Below are 19,180 nucleotides of genomic sequence, written 5' to 3'. Positions count from 1 at the left end.
GTCAGCAGTAATAAAAGAAGATCTCTCAGATCACTTTAAGAAGTTTAAAGAAGAATTATCTACATTTAAAAAGGACTTAATAGCTTCTTGGCAGAAGATACTCCAAGATAAACTTGAAGTGATTAACGAAAGGCTTGATGAGCTTGAAACAACAGTTATTGAAAACAATGAGAGAATCTTGTTACATGAAACTCAAATTGAATCTGTCAGAAGACAGGCTGAAATGGACAATTCAAGGTATGAATTTTTATTAAATGAATCAAAACGTTCTCATATCCGCGTACGTGGTTTGAGAGAAAAAGTTGAGTGGGGGGGGAGACTCAGTAAAAGTTTTCATGCCAAAATGGCTTACAGAGTTACTCCCAGCTTGTGGAGCAGAGATGGAAGATTTGGATAGAGCTTACCAGGCACGAGGACCCAGAAGACAAATCTCAAATTACTCAAGAGATGTAATATTGTGTTTCACAAGATATTCAGTGTAAGAGAAAATAATGAAAGAATTGCAAAAATTAGGTGAAATTAGATATAAAGACATGATGTTTTTACAAGACCTTGCACCAGAGACTCTGCAAAGGAGGAGAGATCTGAATAGCTATATAAGAAAATTAAGAGAAGAGAAAATTAAATATTTTGGGGGATTACCTTTAAACTGCCGATTATACATAAGGGAAGAACATACGTTATCACATCTAAAGAGGTGATTAAAGAACTATTTCAAGAACTGGAGATTCTAATGCTGGAAGATGAAGGGACGGGAGAGGCAGATGAAGGAGAAACTCCATTTATAGCTGTCAGGAATTGACTTAGCAGAGATTAAGCAGCTTCAGTGTTTGATTCTTCTGCTTGGTTTCTGAGTACTGTCCCTCAGGAAGGACATATACTCACAACACGTATAGCTTTCTTCAGCAAAGATTTTACTGGGGCATGTAACGTTTTCTGTACAAAATACATCCAGCATACACAATATCACCAACCAGCATCCATCCACACCACTATTACATCTGTACAACTTTATATACAATTCATACATAGTATTGCACACAGTTTCATCAGCTTATTATTCAATTAACAGAAGAGTCAAGAGGCCAGTACTGATGTGAAAATCGAGGATCCACAGACTGTGCCAAAGTCTGTTTTTCTTCTTCCAGGGCTTAACCCTCTGTGGGTAAATCTTCCAGCCCTGACAATAGCTTCAATGGCAACTGCAGCTCCAAATTTGAATTCAACTTAAGCAGGAAACGGGAAAAGAACAGGGAAGAGAAAAGAATACGTGCCGACAAAAGAACCGAGAGAACTAAGATCTTTCTCTCAAAAACAAATATAACAACAAGAATGGACAGACACAAATCAGGAGGGTGAGGGAAAAGGAATATTATCTATAGGTAAATGAAGGGGGAAAAGAAAATTAAACATTACAGCGGGGAGACCTAATACACGGGGCCAACTTATGAAAGGAATAAGTTTGGTTGACCACCCCAGAGAGGATTGGGAAAGATTTAATCCTCTCATAAGGAAACTTAAACTCTGTTCAACATTTGAGTTATTTTTTTTCTAGTTTGAAAACTTATTGTTGAATTACTCTTATCTCAGTTATCACCGACCAGCATCCAGTATTGTTTATTATATAATATATTTAGGGAAAAGGGGGTAATAGAGATGTAAATAAAAATTGTATATAAAATAGTTTTGAGAACAGAGGTTACAAAATCTTAGAAAAAAGGGGATGAAACGGGGGAGTTATCCAGCACTAAGAAATTAGAGCAGGTGCAAATGCCTCTGGAAACGAAGAGGGAGGGTTTCTGGGGGAGTTGGGGAGGGAGGGAACTGTAGGTCTTGGGATGGGGGAAACAAAGCAAAAAGACTTGGAAAATTGGGGAAAGTTTAAAAGGATTATCAAAGGAAAAGAGGGATTCTAGTGTCGAAATGACAAACTGCATTTCTCTAAATACTAGAGGGATGGGTGGGCATATCAAAAGGATCGACTCTGTTGGATGGGCATCGGAGGCACTGTTTTACAGTGGTTCCAGTCCTACCTACGGGGTCGTTTTCAGAGAGTAGCATTGGGTGATCAGTCCTCGGCCTCTTGGCAATTGAGCTATGGAGTGCCGCAGGGCACTATCTTGTCCCCAATGTTATTTAACATCTATATGAAGCCGTTGGGAGCGGTCATTAGGGGATTTGGAGCTAAATGCCATCAATACGCTGATGACACGCAGCTCTATCTCCCTGTGACAACTGAATCAGGTGCCTAGTGCCTAGACCAGTGCCTAGACTCAGTAATGGGCTGGATGAGGGCCAATAAACTGAGACTGAATCCTGGCAAGATGGAAGCCCTGTGGGTGAGTGGATCCGAGTCCGGGAGACAGGCTCATTGCCTGTTCTGGATGGGGTTGCACTGCCTCTGAAAGAACAGGTTCGTAGTTTGGGGGTACTCTTAGACCCATTTCTGTCGTTGGAGGCTCAAGTAGCCGCCACGGCTCGGAGTGCCTTTTACCATCTTCAGTTGGTTCGCCAACTACGGCCTCTCCTGGACAGGGATAGCTTGACCACGGTGGTACAGGCATTGGTAACCTCAAGATTGGATTACTGTAACGCGCTCTATGTGGGGCTGCCCTTGAAGCTGCTCCGGAAGCTGGAGCTAGTGCAGAATGCTGCGGCTCGGCAGTTGTCTGGAGCTGCCCCTTTCTAACTCCTCTGCTGTAACTCCTCTGCTGTAACTGTTGTAACTCGTCTGCTGAGGGAACTGCACTGGCTGCCTATTCGCTATCAGGCCATGTTTAAGGTTCTTGTACTTGTGTACAAAGCCCTAAACAACTTGAGACCAGGATACCTGAGAGAGCGCCTTCTCCCTTACCAACGTCCCTTACCAACCCCTTACCACTGAGGTCATCCAAGGGCCTGCTCCTGGTGGTTCCACATAGATCCATCCTCCAATTGGAATCCACCAGGGGAAGAGCCTTCAGCGTGGTGGCGCCCCTCCTGTGGAATTCCCTGCCTCTGGAGGTCAGGCAGACCTTGTACTCCTTTCGGAGCCTCCTGAAAACATCTTTATTCCAAGAAGCCTTCCTTTAACATGCAGCCTTGGATTACTGTTATTGCTTCTTTTAAATTTTGTTTTAACTGTTTTTACTTTCATTTTACCTTGTACACCACTCCAAAAATTTTCAATGGGGAGTGGTATATAAACATTCTAAGTAAATAAATAAATAATAAATAAAGGAACAGACTCTCTAAATTAATTATGGAAATGAAACTGGAAATATTATTTTTACAGGAACTTCATAAGCCAAAGATAGGTAGTGTTTTTTTAAGAAGTAAAATGTAGTCTTATAAGTTAATAGCTCTGGGAAATTAAAAATCTCATGGAGTGGGTTTATTAATTAAAAGAGAAATAAATTTTCAAGTAAAAAAAATCTTGAAAGACAAAAAACGAAGGTATATATTTGTAGAGGGTTTATATAATAACCAAGAAACAATTACATTGGCATCAGTATATAGCCCCAATACAAATCAATTAAATTTTCTACAGAAGATCTTGGTGAATATAAACAGATTCTGAGAAAATTATTGCAGGGGACCTAAATTGGAATCTACAGGGGTAAGTCCAAAGATGGGTAAGGGGAAGAAACAAATAACTTCAAAACAGGACAAAAAAGTATGCAGATATATGGAAAACATTAAAAAAAACATGATTTATATGACACATGGATAGAAATGAATCCCAATGATGTAGCTGTGGCGTTACACCCCACAAGTCAGTTCCCAAATGTATGTCTGCAGTTTGTAAGTCTGTGGTGAGTTTAGAATGTTGGCCTGAGTGGGTGGAGTTAGAATGTCTTGGGATGGGGAGGAGTGATTTTCCAAGAGGTTTGTATGTATATATATATTATTGCTATTAATTGTTATGTATAAATGTTTAACCATTTTACTTCCCAAACCCTATGTACAGGTCCAGGTATTAAACCAGCCCCATACTCAGGTGTTTTTTTAAAAAAGGGGGGGGAATATGTGGCGTTACACCCCACAAGTCAGTTCCCAAATGTATGTCTGCAGTTTGCAAGTCTGTGGTGAGTTTAGAATGTTGGCCTGAGTGGGTGGAGTTAGAATGTCTTGGGATGGGGAGGAGTGATATATAAGGGAATGACTGAGGGGATTGAGAGGAGACTTTTAGGCACTCTTAGAGTCTTTAGTGCTCTCTGTGTTTAGAGTACTTAAGTTCTGGGAAATTTGAGGTTCAGTGTAGAGAGTGGTGACTTTGGAGTGTGGTGTGCACATAGTTGATGTATATTAATCAATACTGATAATAAAGAAAGCTCAAGAGTGATTGTGTGAGAGAAAGAAAAGCGCATATGTGAATGAGTGATAGGATTGGATGAAAGGTTTCAAAAAGGTTTTAAAGGTTTTATTTGAAACAAAGCTTGTGAACTTTTAAAGTAAATTTTAATTATTTTGTTTTTAACTACCACAAAAATCCCACGTTTCTGTTTGGCATTTATCATCTGAAGTTTACTCATTTAACACCCACTCTGTCAATAATTCACCTCAGCACATATAACTCACAGTGTTTTATTTTATATATTGAAATCCTTCTCCATTTAAACCCCTTTCTCCACATAGTTTGGAGGAAGGTGGTTTTTGTCCCTTGTCTCTGGCGTATCAAGCGGTGGTGCTTGGCTTGAGCAGGGAGTAGCAGCGGCCAGGCCTGGTGTTCAGAGCCTCTGTCGTGGCATAGTAAGTGGTGGCAGCATCGGGATCCGAAGTAGACTCTGTTCATTTATAGTGACAGAAGTCAAGAAGGATTTTATTTGTGAACAGGACTCTGGGTGGTTACTGTGAAGCACCTCGGAGGTCCTTAGCTGTGAAAGTTACATATTACCTAAGTCAGAGGTTGCGCTGATACAATTCTCTGACAGGATATTTTTGTCTGTGGTGAGAAACATATTATAAAATATCAAGTTTACCACTCCTGACCTCAATTGAAAACTCCTAGTACCATTTTATTTATTAAGCTTAAGTCTCTGTCTGATAACGATGGAGATTTTAGGGTTATTATTATTATTTATTTATATAGCACCATCAAGAGAAAGATGCCCTGAAAGACAGATGTAAACATTTAAATTTCCCAACTGAAGGAAAGACTGTTGATGAAATGAAGTGGGCTCTTATAGAATATTATATAAGAGATAATATTATATAATATAATATTATATAATATAATAACAGAGTTCATGCTGCAGGTGAAACTGAGGTAAATCCTCTGAGGCAAGTGCCTGTAGAAATGTCTCCTCAATACATGGAGCTAGAAAGGGAGAAATTAAAATGAGAAGCTGATAGAGAACTGAGGAGAGCAGAATTAAAACAGCAAGAGGCTGATAGAGAGTTGAAGAGAGCTGAGTTGCAACAACAAGAAAGGCTGAGAGAAAAAGATTCAGAGCTAGAGCTAGAATGAATTGCTTTAGAAAAGAGAAAATTTGAGCGAGAAGATCAGAGGAGAATTGAGGAAGGGGCTAGACCTCCCAAATTATCTCCTAAAGACTTTACCCCTTATGTTGAGGGGCAAGATCCCCAAATTTTCTTCAATACCTTTGAAAAGGCAGTCATGATGTGGGAAGTAAAGCTACAAGATTACATGAAGTTTATCCCTAACTTGATCAAGGGAGACCTGGCTGAAATTTATAACAGTTTTCCTGTGGGGGAAGCGTTAGATTTTGCCTCATTTAAAACAGCAGTTTATAAAAGATTTCACTATAGGCCTGAGTATTTCCGGAAGAAATTTAGAAGCCTTAATGCTGTGTCATCCAAATCTTTTGTGGAGTTGGGACACAAGTTAGCGGATCATTTTGAGAACTGGATCACCTGCGCTGAGGTGAAAACCAAACAAGATTTAGTTGATCTGATGATTAAAGATCAATTAATTTTTCAAATCCCTCAGGATATAAGATTGCTGGTGAGAGATAGAGTCCCAAAGACTTATCAAGATGCAGCTTCCTTAGCTAATCAATTTTCCTTAAATAGGGGCTATCATATGACCAGCAAGTCTACTAAAGAAAATAATATTAAACCAGGGTATAAGCCTAATGGGGGTAAAAAAGAAGCTGAAGTAAATAAAAATCAGTTGCCAACGGAAAAGGTGGGAAACACCACCAAACCTCTGTTTGGAAAAACAGACCTCACATGTCATCATTGTGGGTTGGTGGGGCATATTAGACCACAATGTCCCAGGCTGAGAGAAGAGAAAAAGAAAAGTACCTCAGTAAGGAGAGTAGATATAAATAAAGATGCTGAACATCCCCAAAGTTCTCAGTGTTACACATTGGTGTGGGGAGAAATAAAAGAATCAGATCAATCTTTGTGGGAAGATGTTCTCATAAATGGAAGGAGGCATAAAGCTATTCTAGATACTGGAGCTCGTTTATCTCTAATTAGAGCAGATCTTGTACTGAGTGAGGAGATTATTCCTCACAGAAAAATTAACATCAAACCTGTGACAGGGTCCATAATTGAAATTCCTGTAGCCGAGATGGAAGTTACATGGAGGGGAGTCACAGGGAAATGTATTTTGGGTGTTAATTCCTGTCAAGAAGAACCTCTAATCCTAGGTACTGATATCATGGGGTTAGAAGGTAGAAAAGTTTTTATTATTACACGCTCACAAGCAGCAGTGGAGGGCCTGTCAGACAATTGTAGCAAATCTGGAGATGCTGAAGGCATGCCTCTGCAGTTGCCTAGCAACCCAGCTGAAGGAACTGCTGAGCCAGGAAACATCGTTGCAAAAACTGATACCACATTTGCTTTACACACAGGAAATGATCCCAGCTTGGAAGTTTTAAGATCCAAAGCTGAAGCACAAGAAACCTCTTTTAGTGACACTCAGAAAGAGCAGGTTTTCTGGGATCGGGGACTCCTATACCGAAAGTGGTTGCCTAGGAAGAAACAAGGAAGTTGGGGGGCTGAAAAGTAGTTTGTGGTACTAAAACCATATAGGGACCAGCTGCTGAAATTAGCTCATGACTCCTTTTTGGCAGGCCACATGGGGATAGGTAAAACCCGGAAAAGGTTGATGGCTAATTATTACTGGCTGAATATTTCTAGGGAAGTCACCGAGTTTTGCAACTCCTGTGAGAGTTGCCAGAGGGTGGGGAAAAGTGGGGACAAGGTCAAGGCTCCCCTAAATCCCCTACCACTTACCAACCAACCCTTTTTAAAGATAGGACTGGACCTGGTAGGACCCTTCCCTAGACCTACACAGATAGGAAAAATGTTTCAATTGACCATTATAGACTTTGTCGCAAGGTTCCAGAATGCTGAAGCCCTTCAAAATATTGATGCCTTGTCAGTAGCAGAAGCCCTATTAAAAATCTTTTGTTGCTGGGGTTTCCTCCATAAAATTCTGAGTGATCAAGGCTCAGCTTTTCTCTCTGATGAAATGAGATGTTTGTGGAGGTGTTGCAGTGTCAAACATATAAGATCTACTGCTTTCCACCCCCAAACAAATGGGCTACTTGAAAAGTTTAAGGATACCATTGGGCCAATGGTTAAGACCTATGTGGCAAACTATCCCTTTGATTGGGACCAAGAATTGCCCTACTTTCTCTTTTATTTTCACGAAGTTCCCCAGGACTCCACTGAATTCTCCCCCTTTGAACTAATGCTGGGGAGGAATGTATGTAGTCCCCTAAGTATTATGAAGGAAAGCTGGGAGGGAGAATTAGAAGAAGAGAAAGAATCTGGGGTGAATTATGTTCTGCGCCTTCAGAATGACAAGAAAGAAGTTATAGAACTGGCACACACAAATTTGGCTAAAGCCCAAACCAAGCAGAAAACTTGGTATGATAAAAAGGCTAGAGCCCAGAACTTTGGAATAAAAATTAAAGTCATGGTCTTCTTTCCCAAAAAGAATAATCAGTTCGAGGCTGTTTGGGAGGGACCTTACATTATTCAAGATAAGACTGATCCCACTACCTATCAACTAGCAGTGCCAAGTGTGCAAAAATTGAAGGTTGTGCATTTTAGCATGTTGAAACCTTACTATGTGCACACTGTCCCAAAGTATCAAATTTCATGCACCTCCCTTGATAAAAATCTAAATGAGCCAGATTTACTGATGGAGAATAAAGAGGAGGGTAGCACTGAACGCATTAAATGGGACAGCAACACCTGTCCAATGGTGAGGGAGGCCATTTGGGGAGTTTTATACCAATATTCCCACCTGTTCAGCTCCAGACCAGAGCGAACAGACATTATAAAACACAAAGTCAAGACTGAGACCCATTCCCCTATTAGGTCATTTACTGATAGGGTGAATGAGAGAATACCAGAAGCAGCAAAAAAAAGTTTATTCTGGCCTCAGGTCAGAATTAGAGCGATGCTGATGCGGACAGTGGACAATGTGATCCATCCCATGGCCTATTCCAGCAGAAAATTGACAGAGAGAAAAAAAACTGTTCTACTGTCCAAAAGAAGTGTCTAGCTATCGTTTGAGCTATGGACGAAGTCAAGCCGTGCGTGTGGAGATAGTGGATCATCCGGCAAGCAGATCATCAAGCGCTGTTGTGGCTGCAATCCATGAAAAGCCACAATCAACTTTTGCAGCAGTGGTCGTGGCGGATCCAGGACTTCAACATGGAGATCCAGCATGTAGCAGGTCAAGAGAACAACGCAGATGGACTGTCTCGACAGGTATCGTCCAATTCACCAATAACGTGAGACTTTGTTGTGGACATTATCATGCTCCTGGACTTTAAAATTGGAGCCAAAAAGTGGACTAATAAAAATGTGGTTCTTTTAACTTGTTTGATTTTCCAAGAGGTTTGTATGTATATATATTGTTATTGCTATTAATTGTTATGTATAAATGTTTAACCATTTTACTTCCCAAAACCTATGTACAGGTCCAGGTATTAAACCAGCCCCATACTCGGGGTTTTTTTTTAAAAAGGGGGGGGGAATATGTGGCGTTACACCCCACAAGTCAGTTCCCAAATGTATGTCTGCAGTTTGCAAGTCTGTGGTGAGTTTAGAATGTTGGCCTGAGTGGGCAGAGTTAGAATGTCTTGGGATGGGGAGGAGTGATATATAAGGGAATGACTGAGGGGATTGAGAGGAGACTTTTAGGCACTCTTAGAGTCTTTAGTGCTCTCTGTGTTTAGAGTACTTAAGTTCTGGGAAATTTGAGGTTCAGTGTAGAGAGTGGTGACTTTGGAGTGTGGTGTGCACATAGTTGATGTATATTAATCAATACTGATAATAAAGAAAGCTCAAGAGTGATTGTGTGAGAGAAAGAAAAGCGCATATGTGAATGAGTGAAAGGATTGGATGAAAGGTTTCAAAAAGGTTTTAAAGGTTTTATTTGAAACAAAGCTTGTGAACTTTTAAAGTAAATTTTAATTATTTTGTTTTTAACTACCACAAAAGTTGTCAGGTTTCTGGGTGAGTGAACCAAAAAAGTGACTAGAGGTTTTTCTGCCATTATGACACACAAGGAGAAATCCAGATTAGCTGGTGGTATTTTCAAGGCCAAAGTGATTATTGCACCTACAAGTCAGGTGACTAATTAGGAGCAGCTGGAATGGTTTGCTGACTCACAAAGAGTGTGGTAAAGCTGATGTAATAATACCACATGGTAAGAATGCCACTAACTGGTTGGCTCAAATGACTATAAAGAAGAATCTGGACTATGGATAGTGTGGAGAAGAAGGTTTAGAGTGAAAAGTCATTGTGTATATTGATGTAAATAGCTACTGCTGCACTGCCACGCTGTATGATACTGCACAGTAAAGGACTTAGGTGAGCACCACTGATCTTTGCTTGTGTGGTCTTTCATCTTGAGATCAGCTTCTTTGTCTTGACGCTGGACTTCCTGAAAAACTCTGCTAGTGTGAGTTGCATTCTGCACTAGCTCTAAAAAGTACATTACTATACTTACCACGTCAAAAATCCCATGTGTCTGTTTGGCATTTATCATCTGAAGTTTGCTCATTTAACACCCACTCTGTCAATAATTCACCTCAGCACATGTAACTCACAGTGTTTTATCTTATATATTGAAATCCTTCTCCATTTAAACCCCTTTCTCCACATAGTTTGGAGGAAGGTGGTTTTTGTCCCTTGTCTCCAGCGTATCAAGCGGTGGTGCTTGGCTTGAGCAGGGAGTGGCTGCAGCCAGGCCTGGTGTTCAAAGCCTATTATTTGGAGATACATAAAGGTTTCAGTAGACTAGATACAATTTTAATGACAGAAAATTTATTACGAAGAACAAAAAAATGGCAATAGGTCAAATTAAGATCATGTGGCAATTTGAGCAGAGAACTAGATCAGAAAACTAAAAGTGGTTACATATGGAGACTGAACCCCATTTTATTAAATAATGAAATGGTAAAGGAACATTTTTTAAAAAAGTATAGAAAGATATTTTGAGGAAAATAAGAGAGGACAAACAATGCAAAATATACACTGGGAAGTGGGGAAAGCGACAATTAGTGGAGAATGTGTGAAACAAATGAGTATTATAAAGAGGAAAGATAGGGAAAAGAAAGAAAAATTAGATCAAGAAATCAATAGTCATACAGAACAGTATAAAAATACAGGAAACATTGCAATAAGAAAAATGGAAAGAAAAAGGAAGGAAAGAGAAATAGTAGAAATAAACGAAACGATGATAAATATGTGAAGCAAGGGTATTATGAATTTATGGGAAAAGTTCAAAGCTGCAGGCAAATAGAGTTAAATCAAAGAGAAATAGGATTAAGATCTTAGCTTTAAATCATAGAATCATAGAATAGCAGAGTTGGAAGGGGCCTACAAGGCCATCGAGTCCAACCCCCTGCTCAATGCAGGAATCCTCCCTAAAGCATCCCTGACAGATGCTTGTCCAGTTGCCTCTTGAATGCCTCTAGTGTGGGAGAGCCCACAACCTCCCTAGGTAACTGATTCCATTGTACTGCTCTAACAGTCAGAAAGTTTTTCCTGATGTCCAGCTGGAATCTGGCTTCCTTTAACTTGAGCCTGTTATTCCATGTCCTGCACTCTGGGAGGATCGAGAAGAGATCCTAACTGTCCTCTGTGTGACAACCTTTGAAGTATTTGAAGAGTGCTATCATGTCTCCCCTCAATCTTCTCTTCTCCAGGCTAAACATGCCCAGTTCTTTCAGTCTCTCTTCATAGGGCTTTGTTTCCAGACCCCTGATCATCCTGGTTGCCCTCCTCTGAACACGCTCCAGCTTGTCTGCGTCCTTCTTGAATTGTGGAGCCCAGAACTGGATGCAATACTCTAGATGAGGCCTAACCAGGGCCGAATAGAGAGGAACCAGTACCTCATATGATTTGGAAGCTATACTTCTATTAATGCAGCCCAAAATAGCATTTGCCTTTCTTGCAGCCATATCACACTGTTGGCTCATATTCAGCTTGCAATCTACCACAATTCCAAGATCCTTCTCGTTTGTAGTATTGCTGAGTCAAGTATCCCCCATCTTGTAACTGTGCCTTTGGTTTCTATTTCCTAAATGTAGAACTTGGCATTTTTCCCTATTAAATTTCATTCTGTTGTTTTCAGCCTAGCACTCCAGCCTATCAAGATCACTTTGAAGTTTGTTTCTGTCTTCCAGGGTATTAGCTATCCCACCCAATTTTGTGTCATCTGCAGATTTGATCAGCGTTCCCTGCACCTCCTCGTCCAAATCATTAATAAAAATGTTGAAGAGCACTGGGCCCAGGACTGAGCTCTGCAGTACCCCACTCGTTGCCTCTCCCCAGTTTGAGAAGGTTCCATTGATAAGTACTCTTTGAGTCCGATTCTGTAGCCAATTGTGAATCCACCTAATAGTTGTTCCATCTAGCCCACTTTTGGCTAGTTTGTTAATCAGAATGTCATGTGGTACTTTGTCAAAATAGAAAGGATGGAACTAAGACATAAGATCAAAAAGAGATGGGAGAAATTTTACAAAATATTTTAAAAAGTTGTATGAATGAGAAGAGATAGAAACAAAAATATTCAGGGATACCAAGGGAAAGCAAAAATGCCACCATTTAAGTAAGAACAAAAACAGTATTTAGAAGCAAGGATTGAAGAAAACAAGATAAAAGAGGCAAAGACTTAAAAAACAATAAATCACCAGGTCAAGATGGATATACTTCTGAATTTTATAAGATAAAATGGCATATTGGTACCGCAACTTAAAGTATTATTTCATGAAATGCAAGAAGGGGGCTCTTTACCAGAAACATGGACACATACTATAAGAATGCTGATACCTAAACCCAACAAGGTAAATACAATCCGGAGTCATATAGACCAATATCCCTACTGAATGTAGATTATAAGATCTTTACAAAAATATGGGCAAAACAATTGAAAGAGGTCATTAATGAATCCATAGACTCAGATCAATATGTTTTTTTAAAAAATAGATTCATTGCAGACCCAATTCGGAAAATATTTGCTTTAATAAACATCTGCAAAAAAAGAACAATCCCAACAATAATTGTGACACTGATTTGAATAAAGCTTTCAATATGGTTAACCCAAAATTTATAATTAATTTGCCAGCAATATACAATTTGGGAGATAAACATATAATAGAGGCAATATATATACAAACAGCAGCAAAAATACAATATAATGGAACAGAAACGGAGGAAATAAAACAACTCGGGAATAAGACAGGGATGTCCTTTATCGACTCTTTTATTTACAAGGGTAAAAGAGTTTCTTGCAGATAGAATAAGGTCAAATAAGGATATTAAAGGAATACAGGTAGGGAGGAGGGAGTTTAAATTAAACTTTTATGCAGATGATATTATATTATCACTGCAGGACTCAGAAAAGGGAATAAAAGAATTGATAGAAGAATTATTACAATTCCAACAGGTGGCAGGGTTAAAAGTAAACATGAAGAAATCAGATCTGATGTGAATAAATATAGGACCCAAAAAACAAATAGAAATTTCAAAAGCATTTAGATATTTGGGGATTCAGATACCTTAACAACAGAAGAACCTGTGGAAATTAAATTATGGAAAATTGTGGAAAGATATAAAGGAGGATATAGTTAGATGGGAGAAGTTACAGCTATCACTCTCAGACTGCTTCATGGCTATAAAAATGATGGTACTACCAAAATTTATTTAAGACATTACTGCAGGAAATTCCAATAAAAAGACTTAAAATATGGCAAAATAGGATAGAAAAAATTATATTTAAGAGCAGAAGTCCATGAACAGCAAAAACATTTAGGTATAGACCAGGGCAGGAAGGAGGCTGGGGTATACCACATCTAAAAACATATTATGACACATACCAATTAAGACACCTATTAACAATAATAAAGGAAGGAACTAATGTACAATGGGTGGAAATAGAAAGGGAACTGATGGAACTAAAGGAGGAAGAAATACAGAATATTCTGCATTCTGTATAATAGAAAATACATATATATTATACATATAATGGCAAAAATATATAGAATATATGAAGAAAGAAAGAATAGAACAACTTTGGCAGAAGCTTATAGGACTCTCTGGGACTCCTGAAAAAGAAGTGGGTATATATACTGGAAGAGATAAAGAAAAATAGGGGAAATCTATGTGAGACGGGCAGGGGTGGGGGAGGGAACAGGGTAGAGGGATAAAAGGTAAAGCTTGAAAAGAAAGTACTTTTGTTAAAATTTTTGGTTGGAAAAAAGTTTACTGTATTTATTTATTTTATTTATTTATTATATTTCTATACCGCCCAATAGCCAGAGCTCTCTGGGCGGTTCTTAATAAAAAGAAACTTGTCTATCAATTTAATTGGGAGTTAAAGTTAATGTATACTTTAAAGAAGGTGGAATGAGGCATAGGGCAGGCATAGGGGTAGCAGGCATCATGGTGTGCTCCATTTCGACTGCCCACCACCACCACAGGGGTAACTGACATCATCTGCCTTATGGACAAGAAGAAGGAGAACAGTCATAGGGAAAATCAGGGCCTGCTGATTGGACTGTCCCTGACCCTCTCAGGCATCAGCAGCCCTGAGGGAAAGAAGATGGAGCAAGGGAGGGAGGAGAAGGCAAAGAAAAATTCAATTGGATGCCCCATCTTGGGGGAAGAATAAGCAGGCCATTCCACCAGCCCTGCTAAAAGTCTACTTATTTTTCCCCCCTCTTCCCTCTCCATCCCATTTCCCTCGTGTGGCATGCCTTTTTATATTGTAAGTTGCGGGTAGGGACGTTGATTTTAAGCCACTTCAGGAGACTTTTTTCACTCTGGAGCAAGATACAAACCCTATAAATAAATAAAATTATTATTGACTGCAATTCGTTTGCTTTTTTTCATAGAAATTTAATAGGTTTATATCTAATGTAGTAGTATCTATTACTACTCTGGCTATAGTATGAGCTGAAAATATTATCCATCCAGAGTTTTATACAGACTATCAAATAAATTTGTTTTTAAAAACTAAATGTCTAATCTTTCCATTGCTCACAAACTGCTTTCTGGTTCCCAAACAACCATTTCACAGAATCATAGAAAGTAGAGTTGGAAGGGGCCTATAAGGCAGAGACCAACCCTCTGCTCAATGCAGGAAGCCACCTTAAAGCATACCTGACAGGTGGCTGTCCAGCTGCCTCTTGAAGGCCTCTAGGGTGGGAGAGCCCACAACTTCCCTAGGTAATTGGTTCCACTGTCGTAGCGCTCTAACAGGCAGAAAGATTTTCCTGATGTCCAGCCGGAATCTGACTTCCTGTAATTTGAGTCCGTTACTCCATGTCCTGCACTCTGGGATGATCGAGAAGAGATCTGGTCCTCCTCTGTATGACAACCTTTGAAGTATTGGTTTCTCATGTTGTCTTCTGTCTTTTTTCCTAGTTGGAATTGTTTGTAGTTATGCCTTTAAAATTTCCTTTTTTAAAAACTCCCACTCACCTTAGGCTCCTTTTCTCATTAGGGCCACTTGCCATGGGACATTACTTATCATAGTTCTGAGTTTATTAAAATCGGCTTTCCTAAAATCCAGAGTACGCGTATGGCTACTCTCAGCTTTTGTTTCCTTTAAAATTAAAAAGTTAAGTATGATGTGGTCACTTCCCCCAGAGTTCCCATAACTTTTCTATTTTCATATCCCTTCTTTCTGTGTGCCTACTTTCCCTTGGCTTATTTCTAGGTGACTTGTCTCTCTGGGCTGTAGACCCAAATTAGACAATCAGTGTTGTATCCTGATCATCAAAGCACACTACTGACTTCAAACCTATTGGAAACATCAGGGGGCTTTGGAATGTGAGAATGTCCCCGATATCTGTAAATATCTGCAGAGAGACTTGCCTCATATGCTTTATCTACCCAGTTTTCCAGTATTAACGTTTTTGCTTTGAATTAAAGTTGATGAGCTTTTGCTTTCTCATTGCCACAGTTGTCTGAAAGTGTTACTTTATTTCTTTTATAATTGATTTTATTGGTTTAATTGTTATTTTCTTGATTATATTATTGCAGAGATATTTAACTTAATATTTAGGAATATTTGATTGAAAGGCAGTTACATTTTTTCTAAATAAACTTTAAAGTATTTCTTGGATCATTTTAATTCTAATTTTATTTTAAAAATCTCACCATTAAGAAACTAGAAAAGAACGTTCATTCCTTAAGTTGTCTCCAATGTATTTACTCATAGGTTCCTGACACAGCTAGGCTGATATACAGGGATTGACATCAATATGTTAAATGTGAGCTCAACTCTTAGGTAACTAGGCAATATCTAAATGTTTGAATTGTGACTTTTCTTGAGTTCCTTCCTCCAAAAAGTCAATTAACTATGATATATTCTTTTGTTGTCTTTTACAGATAGACGAAGAGAGAGAACTAGCTGTGATTACATTGCAGAAGTTAATTCGAGGCAGAGCTATCCAGAACATGGTATACTCTGTCTTTTTGTCTATATAATAGCATCCTGTAATCTAGTGGCAGGTTCTATCTGTGCCTAGTTGGTGGTCAGCTTCCCTCTCACAATTACACACATTACACATAGTTTGTCTTAGCAGTGAAAGAATTAATTCTAGGCTCAAACCTATATGTGGCATGTCCTTTTAAACTCTTATTAAGGCTTAACAGAGGAGACCAATATTAGAATTTTTAGGTTCAGTTCAGACATCACAGTAAACCATATTATATGCTTACTGGAGTTCACAACCCATACTTGGATTTGAGTTTCCAAATACACAACAGGCAAACCATGTTTGAGAGCTGTTTGGCCGTTGCTAGACCACGGGTTAGCGCGGTGTGCGGCTCGTGCTCGTCCCTGTGCGTCCAGATGATGCACAGGGGATCCTGGCGTCAGCCAGGGCTCGAGCCGCCCTGGCACCGCGCTAACCAGAACCGCTTGTAGCGCGGTTCTTTTCATGGTCCCAGCCTCAGGTTGGGCTGAGGTCGGGATCACGGGCGTGTGGACTGGTCCACCGCTTTTCCCAGCTACCACACTTACGTGGGAGTAGCCAGGAAAAGCGGCGGATGGGCCACAGCGATCCCACCCCCCATGTCCCCAGACTCCGTTTCCTGCCCCCCCATGTCCCTGGCCTGTGTTGGCCTCTGCCGAGTCCCTGGCCTGTGATGCCCAGCGCCATGTCCCCCGGCCGGGCATCACAGGCCGGGGACTTGGCGGCAGAGGCCAACTCAGGCTGGGGACATGGGGAGCAGGAAACGGAAGCTGGGGACATGGGGGTGGTGGGAAACGGAGGCTGGGGACATGGGGGGGTGGGAAACAGAGGCCAGGGAGATCGGGGGGAATCGTGGCCCAGGGGACATCGGGAGGATTTGCAGGCGGGGGGACATCAGGCAGGAGATCAGAGATCATGGATGGGGCAGGCGGGGGGAAGGAGAACGGGGTCAGGGGGCGGGCGGGGGAAGGAGAATGAGGCCGGGGGGTGGGCAGGGGAAGGAGAACGGGGCCGGGGGGGCAGGCGGGGGAAGGACCCTACTTACCTTTTCTGCATCCTGCTGCTTTAAAAATAAAAAAATGGCGGGCGCAACAGCTCTCCTCCAGAGCTCGTTGTGGCTCACGTGTACATAAGGGCGAGATCTCGCGTTAGTCATAACGCGAGGTCTCCCCTCCTCTCCCCCGGATTTTCAACCGGGTCTAGCAAGGCGCATTGTCTGCTTTGTTTTTGGTTCTGTTCTGCACTCCAGCCTCTAGGTACAGTGATTTAAAAAAATAGTTGGCAAAATTGTAAAGCAAAACAAAGACAGATCAAAGAAAACTTCTTCATTATGCCTTATCAACAGATGGTCCATAATTCTTCTAGCAATGTCAGATTGACCTGGATAGCCAGCACTCTTTATTAAGCTAGTTTATTTGTCTTATTCTATATCAAACAGTCTTGATAGTTAAAAATTCCAATTAAGCATTTCCTTCCAATTAAGCAGTTTCAACATTACAGCACATTCACGCACATACATCATTCCAATCCCATCATGCAGTTCACTTGTAAGAACCAAACTACACAGAGAGGCCTACATACAGAGTATGTCTATCAAGGCTTGTGGCCTTGCTTTCTCACCATTTACTGATGTGACTAACAGAATAATAGTGACCTTTTACTGTTGCCATAGTTCTTTAACTTCCATAGCCAGTGGTGTATATTTTTCTTTCTTTTCCTCTTCCTTCTACAACATTTTTGTCATTAGGTATTGTTAGGTCAATGAGGTGTATGTGTTTTTTTGTCTATTATTGTTGAATTAATGAAATATTTATTGCTAAAAGTGATAAGCCATCACTATTTAACATAGTTAGAAAAATAAAATACAAGTTAAAAGTGGAATAAATGTAGATAATTTAAAATAAAATAAAAAGATAAACAAAAATACAAGAATATAAAAATACGCAATCACATTTACATAAATTAAGAGCTCCACAGTGGGGAACTAGAACAACACATTTAAAAAGGGCAAACTCTCCAACTCCCCATTACAATACTTGCAAATGGTCTTGATGCCTAGCTCTCAGGTTACTTGCAGCCAGGGCAAATTTTGCAACCTGAGCAGCAATAAATGCATTATTGCCAGCCAGCAGGATACAAATTTGCTCAAGGGAAGGATGGTTAGAAAGGTAGCGAAGAATATAGTCAAGAAATTTTAGTCTAGGGGATTTATATAAAGGGCATCGCAACAGATAATGTTAAATGTCCTCCACTTCCCCTGACTCACAGATGCAGAGTCTTTGGTCCACAGGGGTGTCATTGAATCTTCCCTTTAAATAGGCGGAGGGCATACATTGAAAGCACAAAGCTGTAAATGCTTTTCTAAGTGGTGCCAGCGTAAGATTGATAAAGTACTGCTCCAACCCAAAAGATGTTTTGTATATTGGATACCAGGGGGAGTAAGCCATTTGGGAAAGTAAATTAAGGTCCTGCCATTTGGAATCAAGATAAAATTTTCTTTGATAAGTTGTTTGACTCTGTTAGAGGAATAATTTGGTAGAGCTTCCACATTTGTCCCGTATCGATATAGTATCATACTGACTGAGTTTGCCCAAGAACTTCGAGACAAGGATTGTAATTGCTCTAAGTAGCATTTTTTGGGGGAGCCGGGAATCACACATGCTAGCCAGCTTCAGCCATTATAGGGCTAGTGCAACATGCACCCCAGTTTGAATGGATATTAGCCCTGTTTCAGCCCTTAAAAGGGGGGCAGGCGTTCCTTTGGGGAAAAACCAGCAACAATTTTAGAAAAGAGTTCTGCATCACTTCTAAGGGGAAAGCATTACTGTATCCCCAGATCTCTGCACCATACAATAATTGTGGCACAATCTTCTTTTGGAATACCTCAACTGTGGGAGCAACCAAGCTCCCCCCATGAAATCTGGAGAACCGTAATACAGAATGAATAGAATGGGAGGATTTCAACTTAGCTGTGAGTAAGTGCAGCTTCCAAGACAATTTTGAATTAAAACCCAAACCCAAATATTTAAAATAACGTTGTTGTTCAATGGGTTTGTTATCCAATCTCCATCTGTGAGGTTTTCCCTTCTTCCCAAAGACCACCACTTTAGTTTTAGAATGATTAACTGTTAGCTGCTCTTTTGTGCAAAAGACGTTCAACTTCCTTAAAAGTCTCCGCATCCCAATTAAGGTAGCAGAAATCAAAACAATATCGTCAGCATACAAAAGAACTGAGAGTTTAAGAGTGATTTAAAAGAAGGGGGATTTGAGGGAAC

General features: G+C 40.1%; 1 protein-coding gene across 2 annotated transcripts in view; it reads left to right on the top strand.

Annotated features, from left to right (window-relative positions):
* Positions 1-19,180, top strand: part of CFAP91 (cilia and flagella associated protein 91) — a 133,431-nt gene that overhangs the window by 66,569 nt on the left and 47,682 nt on the right. For both annotated transcript variants that reach the window (XM_063128829.1, XM_063128828.1), the window contains exon 12: positions 15,817-15,888. In XM_063128829.1, the coding sequence (XP_062984899.1) occupies positions 15,817-15,888 (72 nt within the window). The remainder of the gene's footprint in view (positions 1-15,816; positions 15,889-19,180) is intronic.

This window comes from Elgaria multicarinata, chromosome 6, assembly GCF_023053635.1.
Source record: "Elgaria multicarinata webbii isolate HBS135686 ecotype San Diego chromosome 6, rElgMul1.1.pri, whole genome shotgun sequence".
NCBI classification, from domain to species: domain Eukaryota; kingdom Metazoa; phylum Chordata; class Lepidosauria; order Squamata; family Anguidae; genus Elgaria; species Elgaria multicarinata.
This window is presented reverse-complemented; position numbering and strand designations above follow the sequence as displayed.